Source organism: Emydura macquarii, unplaced genomic scaffold (genome assembly GCF_026122565.2).
Source record: "Emydura macquarii macquarii isolate MOO-44397 ecotype Brisbane River unplaced genomic scaffold, CSIRO-AGI_Emac_v2 contig_2897, whole genome shotgun sequence".
NCBI lineage: Eukaryota > Metazoa > Chordata > Testudines > Chelidae > Emydura > Emydura macquarii.
Window position 1 is genome coordinate 4,161,119 of NW_027133034.1, and position 19,546 is coordinate 4,180,664.

Genomic DNA, 19,546 nt, shown 5'->3' on the forward strand with positions numbered 1-19,546 from the left:
CTCCTGCTATTGCCCAGTCTCTCCCCTTCCCCTTTTTAGGGCATCCTCTCATAACAACATAAATCCCTCTCTAAACTAGTCTGCCTGTCTCCTCCCCCCGATCCTCCCTCTTTTTGTGAGCCCTCCCCGCTTCCACTGGCTAGCCCGCTGCTTCCACCACCCACTCCGCCTCGCCTCACCGCTCCGCTCCCTCCCCTTCCCTTCCCAGGGCCGGGCAGCTGGAGCCTGGCGGGGAGCGGGGCACCGGGAGGGACAGCACCAGAGGCTGTGTTCCTCCTGCGGCTTTGCATGCATTTAAGGGAGGGTGCACTGCAGCCGCTGGAGCGCAGGCCGTGCTAGGAGGATCCCTCCCATCCGAGCGGTCCCCGGGGGCAGAGAGAGGCGCTCAGTAGCTGCTGGACTTTCTTTCATCTCAGTTTTGCTCCAGGACAGGTGAGATGGTGGGAGGTTCGCTCCTAGAACAGAGTTAGATTTCAAAGCAACCGCGCCGGAGGGTTTCGACAAGCTCCGGGTTCCTGGCCAGGGGCAGGGCTGTTTCACTCGCAGAGCAGAGCACACACCGCACACCCGTTCAGCTCTCACGGCGCAGACACTGGAGCCCCTTGGTGGTGTGTCTTTACAACTTGATTTCTTGTGGTATGAATTGAAAAGCTGGCCCCACTCGCTGGAGAGAGACAAGACTCTCTCCCAAACAAGTAGCCCCAGACCCCATGACAGACTAAATTTAAAGCAGATTTTAAATCTTCTTCCAAGGAAGTATTTTGCAGTGCCAGAGTGAAACATTTAAAATCTCACTCACCGTCGATTTTTAAAATGTCATTGATTAAAATTTACAGCCCTGAACAGATTGCCTTAAATTGTATACAAGCATCTTCATAAATAAGCAGCAAACGTATTCCCTTCTGATCATCCAACCAAACAACACGTGGGACAGGCGGCAGGCCTTATTCTAGGAATTGCAAAGCAAAGGAAGGCTTCCAATAATTAACCACACTTCAGGGGACCCAGTAGGGAAACTTGGATTCATTGCTAAAAAAAACATCCAATAGAATTAGCCACTAGAAGTCTGTAATACCCTCTTACTCAAATTTCAGGGAGTCATTGAAAATATTGCAATCCTTCCACTGGGAGAATAAACTGAAGAGAAAACAATTACATATTTTGTTGTCATGGGAAATCTTAGAAGTTTTTCAAAAGCAACATCAGTAAATCGTTCCTCTTTAAAAATGCATGTTTAAGACTTTCTGAGCATGTGTTTTTTTGTGTGATTGTGTTTGTGTTGGTTCCATATCAGTTGGGTATGCACAAATAAAGGGACAACAAGATTACTGATAGGGAGCTGCCAAGGAACACCTAAAAGTATAAAAACAATCAATATTTTCAAGTGGTTTGTCAGAACCTCAATGTTTAAACACATTGTCATTCAAATAAGTAAGCCAGCAAACAGAGACACTGAGACTCAGAACTACACAAACTTGAACCTGACCAGGTAGCAAAGTCTCAGGTATATAAAAGGATAATCTTTGTTAATCTCTTGGTATTAAATAAATCCTCAAATAATGAAATAAAGATGTCCATGAAAGTGCATGTCTTTACCTTTGAAATCACTGGGCTTTGTTTGTATCAATCTCCAATGTCAACCCTAAATGAAAAGATGGCTATGTAATCATCAAATAACAGCTAAAAGACTAAGCCTTCTCTGTACATTAGAACCACTAATGGCAAAGATCACCTGTTAAAAAGAATCTGGAATTCTAGAGACATTGGGAAAAATAACACTACCCTTAATTCACACAGACCCATTCTGTCTTCTCAATCAGTACAGCTAAATATTTTATTTAACATACTAAGTTGTGCATTTAGGTCCATATGATAAGGGCAAAACTCTTGTTTTTAAATGTCTCCATGTGAATTTAAATTGTGGTATTCCATACATCCAGATACATTAACTCTTAGTTTACCAATTCTTTTCTGTTATTTCTGTGAAAATCAAGGATTTTTTCCCCTGACATACATGATTTCTATGGGTTTCACCAAGGACGGATGTATTTGAATACATGCATTCACCAGCATTATGAATTTTGGTGCATAAAAGTATTTATCTTATAAAATATTTTATTTCTATTTGTCAAAACCACTTTGGTTTCTTTTTCTAAATTTCATTTTGGTTTAAAGCAACAAGAAATAAAGCCCAATATCATCTAAGGTTTCTGTGTGACTATCTTCCCTGCAAAATTTGTGCTGCAGATGAATGACTATATCTTCATCAGATAAGGTGCCAAATGAATACTTTAGGATGTGTTATTTTATGATCAGTCTTTCAATGAGAGGCTAACAGCTCTGGGCCAGATTTTGGCTTGACCTTGTGTGCAAAGGTGGGATATGCCACAAAGAAGTTCCTTTCCCCTTGTATCCTAGCTCAGGGGCCAGCTGCAGACAAGCTGGGGAAGCACAAACATTGCATGAAGCTAGCACACCTTTCTTAAAGAGTCAGAATGAACGTAGGGCTGTGGCTTTGCCCCTCTTCTGCACGGGAGCTCGTGCTGTATCCTGTCAAAGAAAGGCAGAGCCCCTGCTACAATATACAGTGGCTCAGTGTCTCTCAAAAGCAATATTGGCTGAATTAGCCAGAATTCTTCCTGGAGTTGTCACTGCCACTGCCTGTGAAGGTAGCCCCTCCACAGACTCAGCCACAGAGCTATTGCCATAGGCTCTTAACTGGCAGTTGTGATCCCAGACCCTGACCATCCAGCCCTTCCTATATTGCTAAATGGAATGAGGGGAGGTCTAAATTAGATCCCAGCTCATCAGGGAGGGAGATCCCAGGGTGGGTCATGGGATGGAAAATGGGGTCGTGTTACGGAAAACACTGAGACTGATTGCCTCAAATCAACAATCTAGGCCTACATATTTGATTTCAACTTTGACACTTTCAATACAGAGCATTACAGTTTTCATTAGGCTCTTGTGTTTGTGTCGTTGAGGATATTTAATTGGCCTCATATCAGTTAATGGATATTCATGTGTGTGTCAAGGTCTGACTGAGACATCCTGCATATTACGTTCACTTTACCCTCTGCTCTAAAATTCTGTAGTCTCCAAGATGTGAAAACGAAATAAAAATGTGTGCCTGACTTTATTGCCATGTAAATTAGATATTGAAAACACAATTAAAGAAGTCTATTAAATATAAGAAAATGCTACTGTGAAGTGGTTCAATTTATATTGCTATATTTCCCTCCTCTATTCAAGTCCACATTTTTATTTCAAATTTTTGGAGGTAAAATATGTTTTTTGCTATTCTATTTACTGCTAATGAGTAAGGCTGCCAATATTTTCTCTTTTAGGTGATTTCGTTTCTGGAAATGATGGTTGAGGCAAAGATTTCCCTCTCAGAGGTGATGGCCACCATCTTTACTATGGCATTCATTTTAATTTCTATAAAAATAATAGGTAATATGACCAAAAAGCATGTCTTTCCCCCAGGTCCCTGGTCATTACCAATTGTGGGGAACCTGCTTCAGCTTGGAGAGCATCCTCACCTTTCATTTATTCAAATGAGGAAAAAATATGGAGATGTGTTTCTCCTAAAGCTGGGGATGGTACCTGTTGTTGTGGTGAATGGTCTAGATATGGTGAAACAAGTGTTACTTAGAGACGGAGAGAGCTTTGCAGGCAGGCCCAAGATGCACACCTTTTCTTTCTTTGCTGATGGGAAAAGTCTGTCATTTTCAGTAGACTATGGAGAGAACTGGAAACTCCACAAGAAAATTGCCAGTAAAGCTTTAAGATTCTTTTCAAAGTCAGAAGCCAAAACCTCTACTTGCTCTTGCCTTCTGGAAGAGCATGTGTGTGCAGAAGCTTCAGCACTGGTGAAAATGTTCTTGGAGCTCTCCTCAAAGAAAGGTGCCTTTGACCCCACTGGCATTACCACCTGCGCTGTCGCAAATGTTGTCTCTGCCCTGTGCTTTGGCAAAAGGTATGAATATAACGATGAAGAGTTTCTTAGCATGATCAGGATCAATGCGGATTTGCTAAAAGCCTCAAGTGTTGTCAACCCAGCTGATTTCATACCCTGGTTTCGTTATCTTCCAATCCCTGTTGTGAAGGCTGCCCGTGGATTTTATGAGGTCTTAAATAACTTCATTGCACAACGTGTAGAAGAACATTATACCACATATGATAAGGTGAGGCTTCAGAACTATAGATCAATAAAAACAAAGCAGCTTTGCAATGCATATCTTCTGTTGCTGTTAGCTAATCTGCACAAGTAAGGTCTGGGTCCAAAGTTGAATTTTTATGGCTCTGTTAAAAATGCTTATATGATTATCTACTCTTACACTGGTTTTATGCTGGCATAGCTCCTTAAAATTAATGAAATTCAGCCTAAATTTGGTATAAGTTAGAGAGCAGAGGATCAGGCCCACAGATTTAAGCAGACTTATGTACAAATTTTTCATAAAAGCTGAAACGTAATTCAGCAACTCTTCACATGGGAGAAGAAATACTTTGATGACCCAGAGCAGAAACCTGTCAAGACTGAAAGAGTTAAGAGCTGTGCTGATGAATCTCTCACTTTATCCTTGATATAGTATCCCTTAGATGCTCCTGTATAAGCCCATACAAAGGAAATGAAATCAACATGGACACAAATGTGCTTGGGAGCGGATATTTTTTCATTGCAGAAGAAAATTTCCATGAGGCCACTTCTACCAACCAATACATTAAAAAAATATTCTCCACAAACCTGATGTCTTCAATCTTCTGAAGAGATATGTTTAAAGAAACTAGTTAGCAACATTTATAGGATTCTTTTTTAAAGTTGTTCACAGTTAAGAGTTTTGATCGGAATAATATAAGGACCTGATTCACCTACCAGTTGCACTGGTTTTACAACACTGGATCCAGTTCCATGACATTCAGTGGTGATATGTGTAAGTGAGAGGAGAACCATGTCCAGTACCTCATTCCTTACAGCTTATTATGGGGAAATTTCTTGAGTCTTTATTCAGTTAAATCCCATTTATTTCAATAAGAGATTAGCCTGAGTAAAAGAAGGAACAAGAACTGAGGCCCAAATTCCTCCTCCCTCCTCGGCTGTCTGTAGTGAGGCTCCATTCTTCTGCCCAGCTCCTCTTATCCCATTCTTCATCCTGCCACACAGCTCCCCTGACCATGATTTTCCTTCGTGAGGGGTTCTACAGAAAATTTAATACTGCCCGCATTACACGTGATAAAAAGGCTTGGCAGAATTTGATTTTTTTAAAATAATTGTGACAGATATTGATGTTTATTTTTAAGCATTTTTATTGTTGATTTACATTTTCAGATTTGCACAAAATTTTAATAATTTGGATGTAATAATAATGGATTTTAATAATTTTTCCAATTTGTAGCTATATGAATTTTTGCAATTGTGGGAGATTGGGGGGGAAGTGTCAGACAATAATTATTTAATGACAGTAGATGTTGAGATATAAAAAGTTAAAGCTTTATAACCATCAAAACACAAATTATTAATATCACATGCCAAAATATGTAAAGTAAATATCCTTAAATTAAACTCTGATATGTTCTTAAGCAACCTGTTTCTTACTTTGCCTATTTGTATGTTTCATTACTATTAGTGGAAATTTTTTCATTGGTTTGCATGTGTTTGGGGAAATTGATGTTTACTGACATTTACTGATAAAAAAATATCAAATCCTTCCAAGCCTAATGATAATACAGCTCCACTGTAATACAGCTCCACTTTCCTATTGGTTCCCTGCAAGATTGGTGAAGTGATGATGGATATCTCCTACAACTAAATCCCCAGCCACCCCTCCCATGCCCCTGCCTGTTCTCTTCCTACTTCTGAGCAGGCAAAGGCAAGATCCATTACCAGAAGACCTTTCTTTGGGTAGATCAATAGCACAGAACTTCAGGATTTGGCCACATGCCTTTTAAAATGAAGGGTGGCATGGAGATTTTCAAAGGCACAAAGAAAGGGCAGTTAGACAACCAAGTTCCATGGGGAAGTCAGGTTATGTGTTGAGTAAGACAAAGAGCATTTGGCCCTATGTACTATAGTGTCTGGGTCCAGTAACCTTCCAGAGTAAATCCACAAACTTTTAGTATTTCTGCTTTTCATTTTACCAAGTAATTTCTTATAATGTAATCTGCATATTATTAAACAAGCACTCAGATGAATTCAATTATCTTTATTTTTCCATTTCAGGAATAATCAAATGAAAGGAACTTTCCATTTCTACTAATAAGTAGTACATATTTTCAGGCAACGATTGAATGGTGCCAGATTCTGACTCTGATGCCAGCATAAATCCATTGTAACTATTGATTGCATGGCATTACTCTGGAGTTACAGAATGTAAATGAAAGCAGAATCTAGACCATGGTTTTTCAAGCTACTACTGACTGGTAGCTTAATTTTCTTTTGCAGAAGTATACAGAAGTCAGTCCTTTTCTAAGATAAATTGCCATGTGTCATGGCATATCTTTAAAAAATATTAATTGTACTCGCAGGAATAGACTTAGCAGGAATTTCCAAGATTCATGAAGATACATGCTCTTTTCATCTCAGGTTACACTACTGCTGGTTACAGAATGTTGTTTGAAAGCTTGCTGGATGAAAATATATCAAAGATTTGTTTCTTTTTAGAATCATCTCAGAGACATTACTGATGCTCTAATAAGTGTAAGCAATGACAAAAGAACTGATGGAAAAGCTCCAGCCTTATCTAATGATAAAATAATAAGTACTGTTAATGACATCTTTGGGGCAGGTAGGTATTAAAAAAATCCAACCAGTTTTTTTAACACCACTCTTGGGAGATTTTTAGTGTACTTCAACAGGCATGTAAACATTATTATGGGCCTGATTTTTCTCACATATCAGTTTTATACCAGTGCTTATAACTTCATTTCCTGGCCAAGATAAGAGGAGAATCAGGCCTTATGTTTTGTATGTGTGTGTTTCATGCTATTTTTATTAAAGCAGCATCCTGGTGATCCATTTATTTTGCAGGGTTTGATACAGTATCAACGTGTCTATTTTGGATCTTCCTATACTTGATAGACAACCCAGACATTCAGACAAAAATTCAAGAAGAAATTGGTAACGCTTTTTTTTTTTAAAATGAAGCCACGTGTCATTTTCATGAACCACATTAAAAATTCCTATTTCTTTCTTTGAAGACGGAAAGATTGGACTCAGGTCACCAAGATTTGATAACAGGAAAGATTTGCATTATACAGAAGCTTTCATAAGTGAAATCTTAAGGCACACTTCATTTATACCATTTACTATTCCTCACCGGTAAGAAGCAAAATACAAGTTTATTTCTATCTAAATAAAATGAGTTATAGAAATAAGTATGCTTTCTTTCTGAATTTCTGTATTTGAAATTAAAATTCCAATTTGTCTATTTTTCACTCAAGTAAGTGAAATACATGAGAGAAATTCAGGATATATGTTACTGTTATATAACATGATACATCAGTACATCACACCTATAGCTTAAAAGGAGCACTTTGGACCAGATGCTAAGCTGGTGTGAATTCATGGAGCTCCATGGAAGCTCTGGACATGTAAGGCCTGATTCTGATCTCACCTATACCAGTGTAAATCAAGAGTAACTCAAGTCAGTTGTGTTACACCAGGGTCAACTGGTGTGAAATCAGGATAGGCCATTAGGATAGGATTAGGATAGGAACAGCTGCTGTTGTAGATGAAGGGGATCAAGCCTGGTGCCTTTTGATGTGGCTAACATTCAGTAACACTAAGTATGATAATGTAACTCATTAAACATAAGCATAGGGGTAAGAAAAATGGTTATTTTGTTTCCTGAATTTTCAGATAATCAACATATGTTGATATGATACATTTTTCTTTTCTAGTGCAACAAAAGAAACCATTCTCAAGGGGTATCTCATTCCCCAAGACACCTGTATCTTTGTTAATATGTATCAAGTAAATCATGATGAGTAAGTATCTGACAGTTTTGTTTACAAGTTTGTTAATGACATTTGGCACTTTATCATGATCAGTATTTTCACTATGTTTATAAAATGATAACTTGAGTTCACTTGAATACACTGTGTATGACATACATAATTATTTTATAGCTATAAAAGGATAATGCAATTATCTCATTCTCCTCAAAAGAGTTTGACAATAATTGGAACCGACACAGCCATTTGGAAACAGATCATTGGGCCATCTAGCACAGGATTTGCTCTCTAACAGTGGCCAAGACCAGATCCTCTCTTGAAAAGCCCCAGAATACACCTGATCAATGCATAGTATTGTATGATATAGTGCAGAGATTATTTCCATACCCCAGCTGTCAAACAGAAAGCCAGATAACTAGTAATTTTAGCCTACTTTGTGCAACTGCCCATGTTTTTCTTATTCTTATAAGATCTAGATCCTCCGTTGTAGCTAAAATAAAAGAGTTCTCAGTGCAGCTGAGTGGGGGATGTTAAAGTGGATTTAGGTCACTGATACATTCCTCCAATCCTGTGGCTGTTTGTTGTGCTGGGTCCTGACACAACGCACAGCAGCTTCAAGGCTGCTTTCTTTTACACTAGCTATTTATGGCCCCAAGGAATCAACCCAGCAGCTGGGGATCATTGGGGCACAGGGACACCCCAAGCACAACCATTTTTCCTTGTTCATTCCCCCTTCCCTAGTCCCTACGGTGTCTCTGTCCTACCTAGGGATTACCCAAGTGGACAGCTCTAGGACTGGCTTTCACCAGCTAAATAGCAGGAGGGCTGGCCCACTTTGTATTTTACTCATGGTGGCCCTGAAGCTGTTCTCACTGAAGCAGAATTTACCCAGCGTAACTCTGCTGACTTCAATGAGCTGTCTGCTCATTTATTCTGGTGTCAGTGAGACCAGAGGCAGGCTCCATTTGTTAATCATTACCTGTGGGAGGAAACAGCTCTGCAAGATTCCCTTTGTGCCGTTTCCTTCCCATATGTTCTGTAGGTGAAGCAGGGATCCCCCAAATTGTGATCTTCAGGGAATCAGAACCATCAATTTGGAGGCTCTCTGCCTCTGCGTCAGTGCTGGAACTCCAAGAGGGCCCCGTGCTTACTCCTTGTTAACAGTGGAATGATTCTCCTAGGGCTTCCCAGCTATCCCCATGCAACATCATTTACAGGGGGCTTCCTGACATGGAGAGTGGCTGGGGGAAGGTAACTGAGCTTTGAGCTGTGTTACTTTTCCACTGCAGTCTCCACTGGGTGCGGACTCAGATGACATGCATCCCTGCAGCACTGCCCACAACTGCTGCGGGTCACCCATGGGCCAGCCTTCCCTTGGAATATACTCCATATATGGGCCCAGCGAGTCCAGTTGGGTCCTGAATGATGAAACAAAATTCCATTTCAGGATTGCTTTACATCATTCTGGGATTTTTTTGAAGAAAAACAATGCAATTTCATTGCAGCTCATTCATGAACTCAGATGTTCTGCTTAGCCATAAGTAAATTCATTCATTTAGAAGTATGGGCTCTGCATTTCTCTCTTTTTCTGAATATGTGATACTCTGTGAGTGCTTCTACAAATTCATTTCTTTTTTTGCCATAGAACATTATGGGAAAACGCTGATTTGTTTCGACCCGAGAGATTTCTGAATGAAAATGGTGAACTCAACAAGAGCTTTGTTGAGAAAGTTTTGGTTTTTGGAATGGGAATAAGAAAGTGTTTGGGAGAAGATATTGCCCGTAATGAGATTTTTATTATTCTTACCACCATTCTGCAACAAGTGAGGCTTGAGAAATGCCTTCAAGATCAGCTAGATCTGACCCCCGTGTTTGGATTATCCATGAAACCTAAACCATACCAAATTCAAGTGGCACTGCGCACCTGAACTTTGCAGCTAGAGAAGCTGCACTTCAAAACATAATTATCACTCAGTAAATTAGTGTTAGGAAATCCATTATTCATAGGGTAGGTTCTCTCTTACCTAAACTACTGTAGTGTATTTTTTAAATGCAAGCTGTATCACAATAAACACAATGTCTTATGATTAAAACACCTTCTTTCTGACTGTGCTAATATCAGTTAACTGCAGGTTACGTACTAAGATTGTTAATGCTTTGAATAAATTGAGCTAATTTTTGTTTGTAACTGACTATTTTAGTGCACCTCTTCTCACTAATTTCCTAAAATAAAGCTTAAAAAATACATTTCAGTTTTTATTAAGACAGTCAATGGTTGTGTTCAGTGAAATCTTCCCCCATCTAGAAATATTCCACATTCCCTCTGCCTGATGTCTCTTTTTTACTTCATTGCCTTAAACTTGAAAATTCTTGTGTTTGTATGAGGTTATTTTTAACCTAAGGCAGTCTGTGAGGACGTTTCAGTACATAAATAATGTAACAAATCTGTCAAGGTGTAACGATATTTTTCTGCACACTACATTCAGTTACAGTTTTGGCATTAAGAGGCCAAACTCTGGATCCCAAAGCAAAACCCAAGTAAATGGACTTTGCTCAAGCATTCTGCACTAGGGCCTGAACTCATCTTCCCAGGCCATGAATCACCAGTATAGCAACTCTGCAGTTGTTACTAGTCTTTGTGCTGTAGTAGCAGCTGCATTCACTGTGCCATCACTCACCGTCCCATGTGGTTAAACTTTCTCATTTTCAGGCTTTGATACAAAATAGTGTAGCTCTTAACAGACACCCAGTCTTTGCAGCAATACATGGACTCAACAAGATCCATCTGACCCTGAATCTTTCAGGAACATCCCATTCTCAGGGGATGTGAGTTCTCATATATATGACATTTAATTCATTCTTTCAAAGCCTGACTCATTCACCTACATGCCCACCCTAACTCTCAGGTCAGGACCAAGAGTGAAGGAAGGAGAGGTGGTTGTGTTAAGGTTTGGTGTGGTTAAATTCATCATTGACTCTGTCAGAAAACAGTGTTGACAAATAGGTCAGACTCACTATAGCAGCTCCACACACAGAAGATGCAGCGTCTCAAACAGCACCAGCAACCTCTCACTCTTATGAAAGCCCAGATAAGGAGAAAAAGCCTTTGATGGTGGGGATTTGTTACAGCAGGTAAACAACTAGACCAGCTGCCAGAAGGGGCGCAGGAAGAGGTTTACAGGAACATAGCATGCAAGACCATAGGGCAGATCAGCCAGGTGAATTTGTTTCAGGATCATTAACATCAGCTTTGCTTCATAAACAGGGAGGGGAAAACTGATTCATTCCAGGTTGAGGTGTAGAGGGGCTGACAATTTCTAATCAGTGAAGTAAGCAAAAGAGAGCAGTAGAGATACACTGCTCATTACGTGCTAGGGTAGCATAAGGGGAATAAGGAGGGGTAGTAGGAACTCTATCTTAAGTATTGCATGGCTCACATCTTATAATCCTTACTGGATTTATCCTGTGCTATAAGGAAGTGCTATTATTCCTATTTTACATACAGAGACGTGAGAAAGAAGCTAAATGTCTTGTCCACACTCACATAGACAATCTGTGAGAGAGTAGGAATTTGAATTCTCCAGTATGTCCCTTAACCCCTGAACCATTCTTCCTTCCTAAAGTAAAAGCATATGTGAAACTTAATGTTTTTAGTGGCTTCATAAAAGGTCTGAGCCAAATACCAGTGGAGTCATTGGTTGTCTCTCTGTTGACTTTTGTGGGCCTTAGAGTAGGCCCCTAGTAAGAAGGGAAGGGGAATGCTTACAAAATGTTTTGTTTGGAAGCTTACAAAGTTACTGATTATAAGAAGTTAAAGAGTAGCTACAGGCTATCAGCTGCAGTCATTACGTTTAAGCACATAATCACTCTCCCCTGCTACTGCATGCAGTGGGTGCTGGGGGTGGGATGACATGGACAAAGCGTTGTTTGCTTTTCTGGTCTATATATTTGACTTCTATTATTTCTATGTTGTTGTACTATGTTGTATTTTTAAAACTGTTATAGACTGGTCTAAACACTTAGCAGGAGGTACCTGGTAAAGACTATTGTGACAGTAGACAGTTATTGAAAATGAAAAATGAGATGGCCATTTTTATACCTGCTCAGTTGTAAGTAGTATGCTGCAATATTTTTGGTATCCTATATAGAGGCTTAGAAGGATAGGGGAGAGGAGTAGCCCTGAGGTGGAATCAGGTCAGATCTCCTGGACCAATTTTGCATTGGACATGGGCTAAAAAGTAAATAATAATAATAGGCAAGTTACCATTTCTTTGCATACTCAAGTTTGCTCATGACAGTGTATTTTATTCTGCTACATATAAAAAAGGTCAATGAATGTTTAACAGGTAAGAGCTGCCTATAGCTAGACATGCCACAGATAGAAAATTTGGTCTGACTGGTGGTAGAGGACTGTCCTGTTGCAACATTGGGAGAATAGACTTAAAGCCACCTTTGTGCCTTCCTCCCCTCCAGCAAAGTTTTACCAAATGCTTCTCGACTTTAGTTATTTTGTGTCCTTTATGCCATTCTTGTATAATTTTAATAAGGATTTTACTTGTTCCTCCTTCATGGGTTAGTGACTATGCCTGGAGGGCTCCTATAACATTGCCTGCTGAAATGTGTGGGAGTTTATTAGCTTTGCTGTATCAGAAGGATTGGTATATGTATCACTGCACAGTGACAACACAGCAGCACTCAGCTGGAAAGTCTCTTTAGTTATTTATGTTAGCACACTTTCATCTTGGGCTCTTTGCTTTAATAAATCTCATTATTAAGGACACTTACCTACTTGCTTCAGATAACTAACAGAATGGCTTGGGTTTTTTGCATTCCCTTCCAGCAATAAAGTGAGCTGATGGCACAAAAGATTAGTCTCTTGGAACAGGGCAGAGATGACATAATTAGAGACACATGCTAATGCTTCTTTTTTTTAGAAATAAACATAAGTTCTTAAATGTATTCCTTTAAATATGCTTGTAAACATAGTGCTTTACTAGGAACATCTCATTTTGCACATCTCCGCTTTACAGAATTGTCATTGTATCTTGGGGTTAGCATTTAAATTTCAGGAGGGGAGTTTAAACAACTTTCAGCACTTTGTACATGCAATAACAATCTAATGCAAGATATTCTGTTCCCCCTATACAGTTCCATCTAAGTGCTGGAGTAAAAGACTTGTTTTCAATAAAGTATAAAGAGGGTGACATTTTAATTCTGAATGTATTTGGTTTGTGTGTACTCAAAATTATCAACCCCAAAATGGTCAGAAATCATGTGGTTTTGTTTTTGTTTTTACTTTGCCTTCTGAATTTTGAGCCTTTTGCGTTCACATCTCCAGGATTTTTTCCACAACCATGAAGGTTTGAAACTTTTATTTTAAAAAAGAGCTGAAATTTTTATATATTCACATTACTTCAGAAATTGGGACTTTAAGAAAAACACTAAATATTGTAAATCAGGGCAGAGTTAAAATGGTATGGGCACCTTAATTGTTAATTTCTATATTTTTCTATGGATTATTTACAAGGTTAAATTTAACTCTAAGGTTTCTGGCTTTTTAATGGTGGCTGAACTGCTGTGACCTCTAATTAATAATCCCTAAAGTTAATGGTATCATTATTTTGCCCAGTACAAGGAAAAGAGGTCCTATCCATCTATAGTTTAGAAATAGGCATACTTTTCCATGAATTACTTAATACATTTGTTTTCTCTCTTGTGTTTGGTAGCTTGCAATTTTACATGAAAGCTTTGGCATTTTACTTATGTCAGTTGATTTTTGCCATACTTGACATTTACTATTATCAGAACACTTTTTACCCTTTTAACAAAATTGGTACCATTTTCATTTTTCTAACAGGCTTCATTCATTAGAAAAATGCATTCCCAAGGAAAGAATGGCAATAATGAAAGTATGAAAAGGAAATTGTGAAATCTGCTCTTGTAAACTATTAAGGAAACACACAAGACAAAGGAAAAAACATAAGGTACAACATAAGTAGGTCCATAATGGAGACTTACGTCTCACACCCAAGTAATCCCAATCGAGTAAGTGCTATTTATTAGACTGAGGAAATAAGAAAAGTTTCTACACCGTGTTTTCATATTATACTGTAGTTCTGAAGGCCTAAGGAAGCGGTTCCTGTACCATAGTGTCTGAATCTGTACTGTAGCTCCATCTGCTGGCTGCTGATAAAACATAACTCCCTACACCTAGGGGTTCAGTAAGAAATACATAGTATGTCAGCCAAAGTCACAGAAACCTCACTACATAGAAGATGATTGATTCTGTCCTATGTTATGGAAACCTGCAGCTGTAAATCCTATAATGGAATGACTAGAAGACAACGAAAGAGTAAAAGACCAGTATATATCTGATCAATATATATCAGCATCTCTAATATTATATAAAATGTAACATAATTACCTTTGTTAAAATCCAGATTTTACCCACACTGAGGGAAGCTTAGCATTTCTACATGGATGTTAATTAATTTAAATACTGTAATTAAATTAATTACATGAAGATTTATGGAAGTGACATGGGGTTCTGTGTGCTGGAGCTGTTCTTCTGAACAGTGGTTTATTCTTTCTTTTTTTACAAGCTTTAAGAACCAGCACTGGCCAAATGATCGTTAAGAGGAATTACTGCCATATTATTATTATGGGTTAAACAGGATTTTAAAATATAGTGTAAAGTTCTACACTAACTGCCCAAAGTTTCATATGCATTAAAACATAAAATAATTTTAATTCTATAGAGAATGTCTTGGATTCCAAATTTCTGTGTTTCATTTTAACTTATCTGTGAGAAATAAAAAAAAAAACAATTTTTTTTTTTAGGAACTATAAGACCACAATGTTTTGTACTCTGCTGCATCTATTGAGCTTTGGGAAATTGAAGGTTCCTCCCCCAGTCTAAGGGGAGGAGCTACTAAACCCAGGGCTCAAATAATTGCAGTAGACAACAAATGAAAAACAGGATTAGGAATGAGGATCACAGATTCAAAATCAGGGATGCAGAGGTGACACCGAGCAGAGAACCCTGAACAGCACCCAATGCTCTTCAAAAGTATCTAGGGAGCCAGCAGAGCAGCCTAAAGGAACCAAAAGAGGAGCAGAAATAGGCCCCATAGTCACAGAGCACCTCCCCATCCAGCATCCTCCTCCTGGTGGAATAGATGGCCACCTTGGCCACCGCCAGGAGGAGGAGGCTGACAAGAAGGTCTCACATCTGCGTGGGGCCAGAAAGGGGGTGTGCGTAAATGAAGAGGTGTGGGGAAAAAGTGTAGGAGCTGGAAAAGGGACTGCGAGCTGGTCCAACCAAGGTAAATATGCACCAGAGTCTCCCTCACACCACAGATGGATCAGGTGTCCGAGGAAGCGGGGGGAAGGCAATGAATCACTCCAGGTATATGCCTGTGCTCATAGCTCCATGAAGGAGCCACCAACAGCGGCTGTACTCTGCTGCAGCTGAGCCAACAGTTGTAGCATGAACTGTTGAGTTGGTTGCTGCTAGAATCTAGAGTGAAGTTTTGCCTTTGGCCATATTTCCACCACAGAGACTATAAAGGCATAGCTGTGCTGGCATAACCCTATAGTATAGATGCAGCTTACAGCAATGGAAGGGGTATTAGTGTTCCTATAGAAACAGAATCTCCCTGAGTGATGGCAGCTACGTTGATGGAAGTACTCTTCCATGGCCTAGCTGCATTTACACCTGCGACATTCTGGGATGTGGGTTTTCACACCCTGAGCAATGTCGTTATGTGATCTAAATTTTAAGTGTAGACCAAGCCTTATATAATGCTTTCACTAGTGCTCATGAAAAAAGGGTTCACTGCATGTTGATGAAATTCAAAAGTTATACTTAGTGCTGGGCAACAATTCACAATTTGTTCATTTCACCTTTTTTTCTGTTTATGAACTATCCATGAGCCACTCACATTTCTTGAATTTTCAAGAGTCAAAATCAGTAATTCAGTGAATTTTTGGTATGTATTTAATATACACCAAATGAATATTCTTTTACTGATCACTTAAGTCACATACTGTGCTTTTGTTCCCACAGTGGATGAATGTCTCCTTTAGAATCAGATTTCTGCTGAGACAGTTTCCTTGCTTAATATTTCACACCACTTTTTCTAGCTAGTACTCTACCCATAAACCTCTCTTAGCTATCTCTCAGGGTCATGCTACAAGTGTTTCTCTGGATCTCCTTGGCTTTCTAGTTTCCTCTGTCTGCTTCTTTGGGGTTTCTAGCTGCATCTGCGTTCAAACATATATAGATCCACAACAACCAATGCCCAGCCCCCTGCGTTTGCATTCAGACCCAGTAAAACCCTTCCACCCACATAGCTCAATTCCTAGATGGCCACACACGTGTAATTACAGAAACGGTGCCAGTAGATGGTGTTTAAGCATACACAGTATTCCCTGGCTTTTGTAGGACTAATACAATTTCTTGTGCACTACAAATGGCTTCCTTGGTACAGCACTTTACATCAGCACTTAACAATCAACACTTCATCAAGGTGTAGTGAGACCTACAGCATGTCCTTGAATAGGGCTGGTCAGTTAACATAACTGACTAATGGACATTACACATGGAAGAGACCTTTTAGGTTATCTATGCAGGCCTGCCACAACTCACTGTCAGAAAGTTTATCTTAATTTTCTTTAAATTATTTCTGTCAAATGTATTTCCATTATTTCTGTTTAAATAATACCCCTCTAGGACATCCTTAAATAATTCCCTTCTGTTCTTAGTGTTCACACGGGTTCAGATTGTGTCAAAGGGACTAAAGAGCACAACTATCAGACACAACCAGCTGCTGAGGTCAGTGAAGTGCAACAATTTCTCTCACCTAGCACCCTCAGATGTGTAATGAATTCTTCGATGAAGAGCATGGTGAAATATTTTAGAGCACAAATGCCACATTATGAAGTTCCATTGAATAGAGAGGCCCAGGGATAAAACCCCCATCCAGAGGGCATGCAACATCATTAATCCTTAATCACTGCTAAACATCTTTATGGAACTAGAGGTGCTTGTGTGAAAAGGGGCAGACAGGTAGGGGGCAGAGCTAAGGAAATGCTACAGGGATATTCTGCTCACAGTTGTGAGCTGTGGAATGTTCTCCAAAGACAGTCTGTGGAAATACAGAGCTTGGGCCCCCGTTTCCTGATGCAAGAGCAGGGCCTAGGATCCCTTGGCAAATCCAGGAACAGCCTTTAGCCAGAAGGACATTCAGCCTGACAGGAGACTGAGATTTAGGTCCAATATATGTTCTTTAAACACACAACCCCTCAAGGGTGGGCAAAAGATAAACATGAGACTTTTTAAAAAGTCTAATTACAAAATTGGACAGGGAGAAGAGAAAATTTATATTCCATTTCCCCACTTAAAAAAATAAACTAAGTGGAAAAATTCCACACCCAGAAGCATATTTTCTATCGCAGGAGACCAGTCAGAGCCGTGTAAAATTAAGCATGGCACGCTGCCACCTGGACTGAGTTCAGCAATTTTTGATGCACTTTACTTTAAAAAAGAACTAAGTGCCAAAAAAAGTATGCTCCTTTAAGGCCTACATATAAAGATGGAAGTCTTGCTCCAGCTACAATCTTCAGAGTGTAAGAAAAAGGGCTTGTTTTCAACCTCTAATTACTCTTCAGAGTGCAAGAATAAGAGACTCTTGACTTTTCTCTAAGTTGCAGTCTCCTCTCTCAGAACCAGTTATTCCTGTTAGAATCTAGTGAAATGGTGTTTAATCCCTTTCCTGCCAGACTTTGCAGGGGCTCCTTTCATCCCAACACAAACATACATGATATAAACACTACAGTAATGTGATCTTTATAAACAGATTATGCTACAGATTTATATAATAAAGTTACACAACTGACTCAAGGGTCTCTCCCTCTCATTACTTTGAAGGATTACAGGCAAGGGGGAAGAGTGGTATTCAGAGGAAATGTAAAATGATGGAGAAATACATGCATGTATATTATACTGGATGGTTATCTACCATGCCTGGCTTCATTCCCCAGTCATGCAGCATTTAGCCATATACATGCAAAAAGGAGCCAAAAACCAACCTGTATTTAAACTCAAATGGAAATACCAACATTTAGCACACTTTTTTAAATAAAAATATTTTAAATTTTTGTATTTGTATGTCCAAAAAAATGTTGAAGTAGCCAGGACTGTGGTCTTTTTTCACTAACAAAAAGAATGAATAAGTGATGAATCATTTGTTAAATGAAATACTTCTGTTCAGAGGTGGCTGGAAATTTTTCAGTGTACACAATTTCTTTAAAAGACAAACAAATAGAAAATTGAAAACACTGTTTTTCATTTTTCAACCAGTGTTCGTGCTGATGGGAAAGTTTTTATTGGACATTTATTTTTGCAAATATGCTTCTGAATTAAAAAAAAAAATTGACCATTTTCTGTTCTTGTTAATGGAAGTCGGAATGTTACATGCTTTAGGTCCTGATGCTGCAAGGTGATCTGTGTGGATGTATCACTTTGCTCACTCATAGCCCCTGTTAAGATAATGGGGTTCTGAGTGAGCACAGGTGGTCCATCCATTCAATCCCATTGCAGGTTCAGGCCAGGTTTTTTTTTTTTTTTTTAAATATTGAAATGCTTCTAAATTTCAAAACGCCCCAAGTGACTGAGAATCAAGTCCCATTGAAACCCAATAGGATTTAGGCTTCTGCATCACTTTCAAAAGAGTTGCCTGCTTCATCAATCAGTTTTCACTCCAGGGCTCTTTCGTTGTTTGCTTCTTTGCTTCACTCTTTCCACATAACACCCCCTCCTCTGTAATAGGGGCCTCCATCCAAGGCTGGTGCATCCCTTGCTGCTCCTTTGTCCCATCAGTATCCTAAAAATAATATTATGAAACTAACCAACAAAATACAAGTTTTACATTTCATGCTCATCACTTATCAGTGTAGCAACCCAAAACAGGCACCAACAGGGAGCTAATCCAACATCTAGAGAATTAGATTGACTGTAGGATTGCAATATATTTGCAACCCTGTATGAAGCCATGGGGGAGGGACTGTAAGTTGGTTTAAGAAGGGGGACACCCTTTCAGAACTCTCTTTTAGAGACAGGCACATGTCCCATGAGGGCAGGGCATACAGCCCAAGCAAATATCCAAAGCCCTCCTGGCAATCAGAGGGGTATATATTTTCTTAATAATTTCTCCTGTCCTTGCATACTGAACACATTTTTAGTGCATTACCTGGGATTTTCTTTTCAGTGTTTGCATGGCTTCATTTGAAAGGTGGCTTTTCTCAGAATACCCTAAAACCCCTCCCTGCCCCTGAGACCATATTGCTCTGCATAGGTGCAACATTTCACCTACATATTGTTGCAGAATCAGGGAATAAGTGAGCTGAACATTTTGGCAGGAATGGCATTTTAGTACTTCTCTTCTGGTCCCATTAGCGTCTCTCATTTGGAAGCAAAGGGGAGTTTCTGAATTCAAAGTGACAACGTTTCTTAAAGTCTTCCCCTAGATAGTCTGAAATAGTAGCCCTAAGATATGAGTTTCCCCATATATCCTCCTATTTATAGTATGAA

The 19,546-nt window shown here is 39.3% G+C and overlaps 1 protein-coding gene across 1 annotated transcript; it reads left to right on the forward strand.

The window, feature by feature from the left end:
* Positions 1–241: 241 nt before the first annotated feature.
* On the forward strand, positions 242–10,200 carry LOC137166942 (cytochrome P450 1A5-like). The gene is made up of 7 exons (XM_067568865.1): positions 242–432; positions 3,348–4,187; positions 6,662–6,785; positions 7,028–7,117; positions 7,198–7,318; positions 7,900–7,986; positions 9,599–10,200. The coding sequence occupies exons 2-7, from the start codon at positions 3,366–3,368 to the stop codon at positions 9,879–9,881; spliced, it is 1,527 nt and encodes a 508-aa protein (XP_067424966.1). The 5' UTR covers positions 242–432; positions 3,348–3,365; the 3' UTR covers positions 9,882–10,200.
* Positions 10,201–19,546: the final 9,346 nt, after the last annotated feature.

Bases quoted from the DNA above. Each gene is read 5' to 3' on its own strand.
- LOC137166942 (XM_067568865.1), top strand. From the start codon at position 3,366: ATGATGGTTGAGGCAAAGATTTCCCTCTCAGAGGTGATGGCCACCATC. The intron at 7,118-7,197 runs GTAACGCTTTTT...CTTTCTTTGAAG, and splicing joins AAAAATTCAAGAAGAAATTG to ACGGAAAGATTGGACTCAGG. The intron at 7,319-7,899 runs GTAAGAAGCAAA...TTTCTTTTCTAG, and splicing joins CCATTTACTATTCCTCACCG to TGCAACAAAAGAAACCATTC.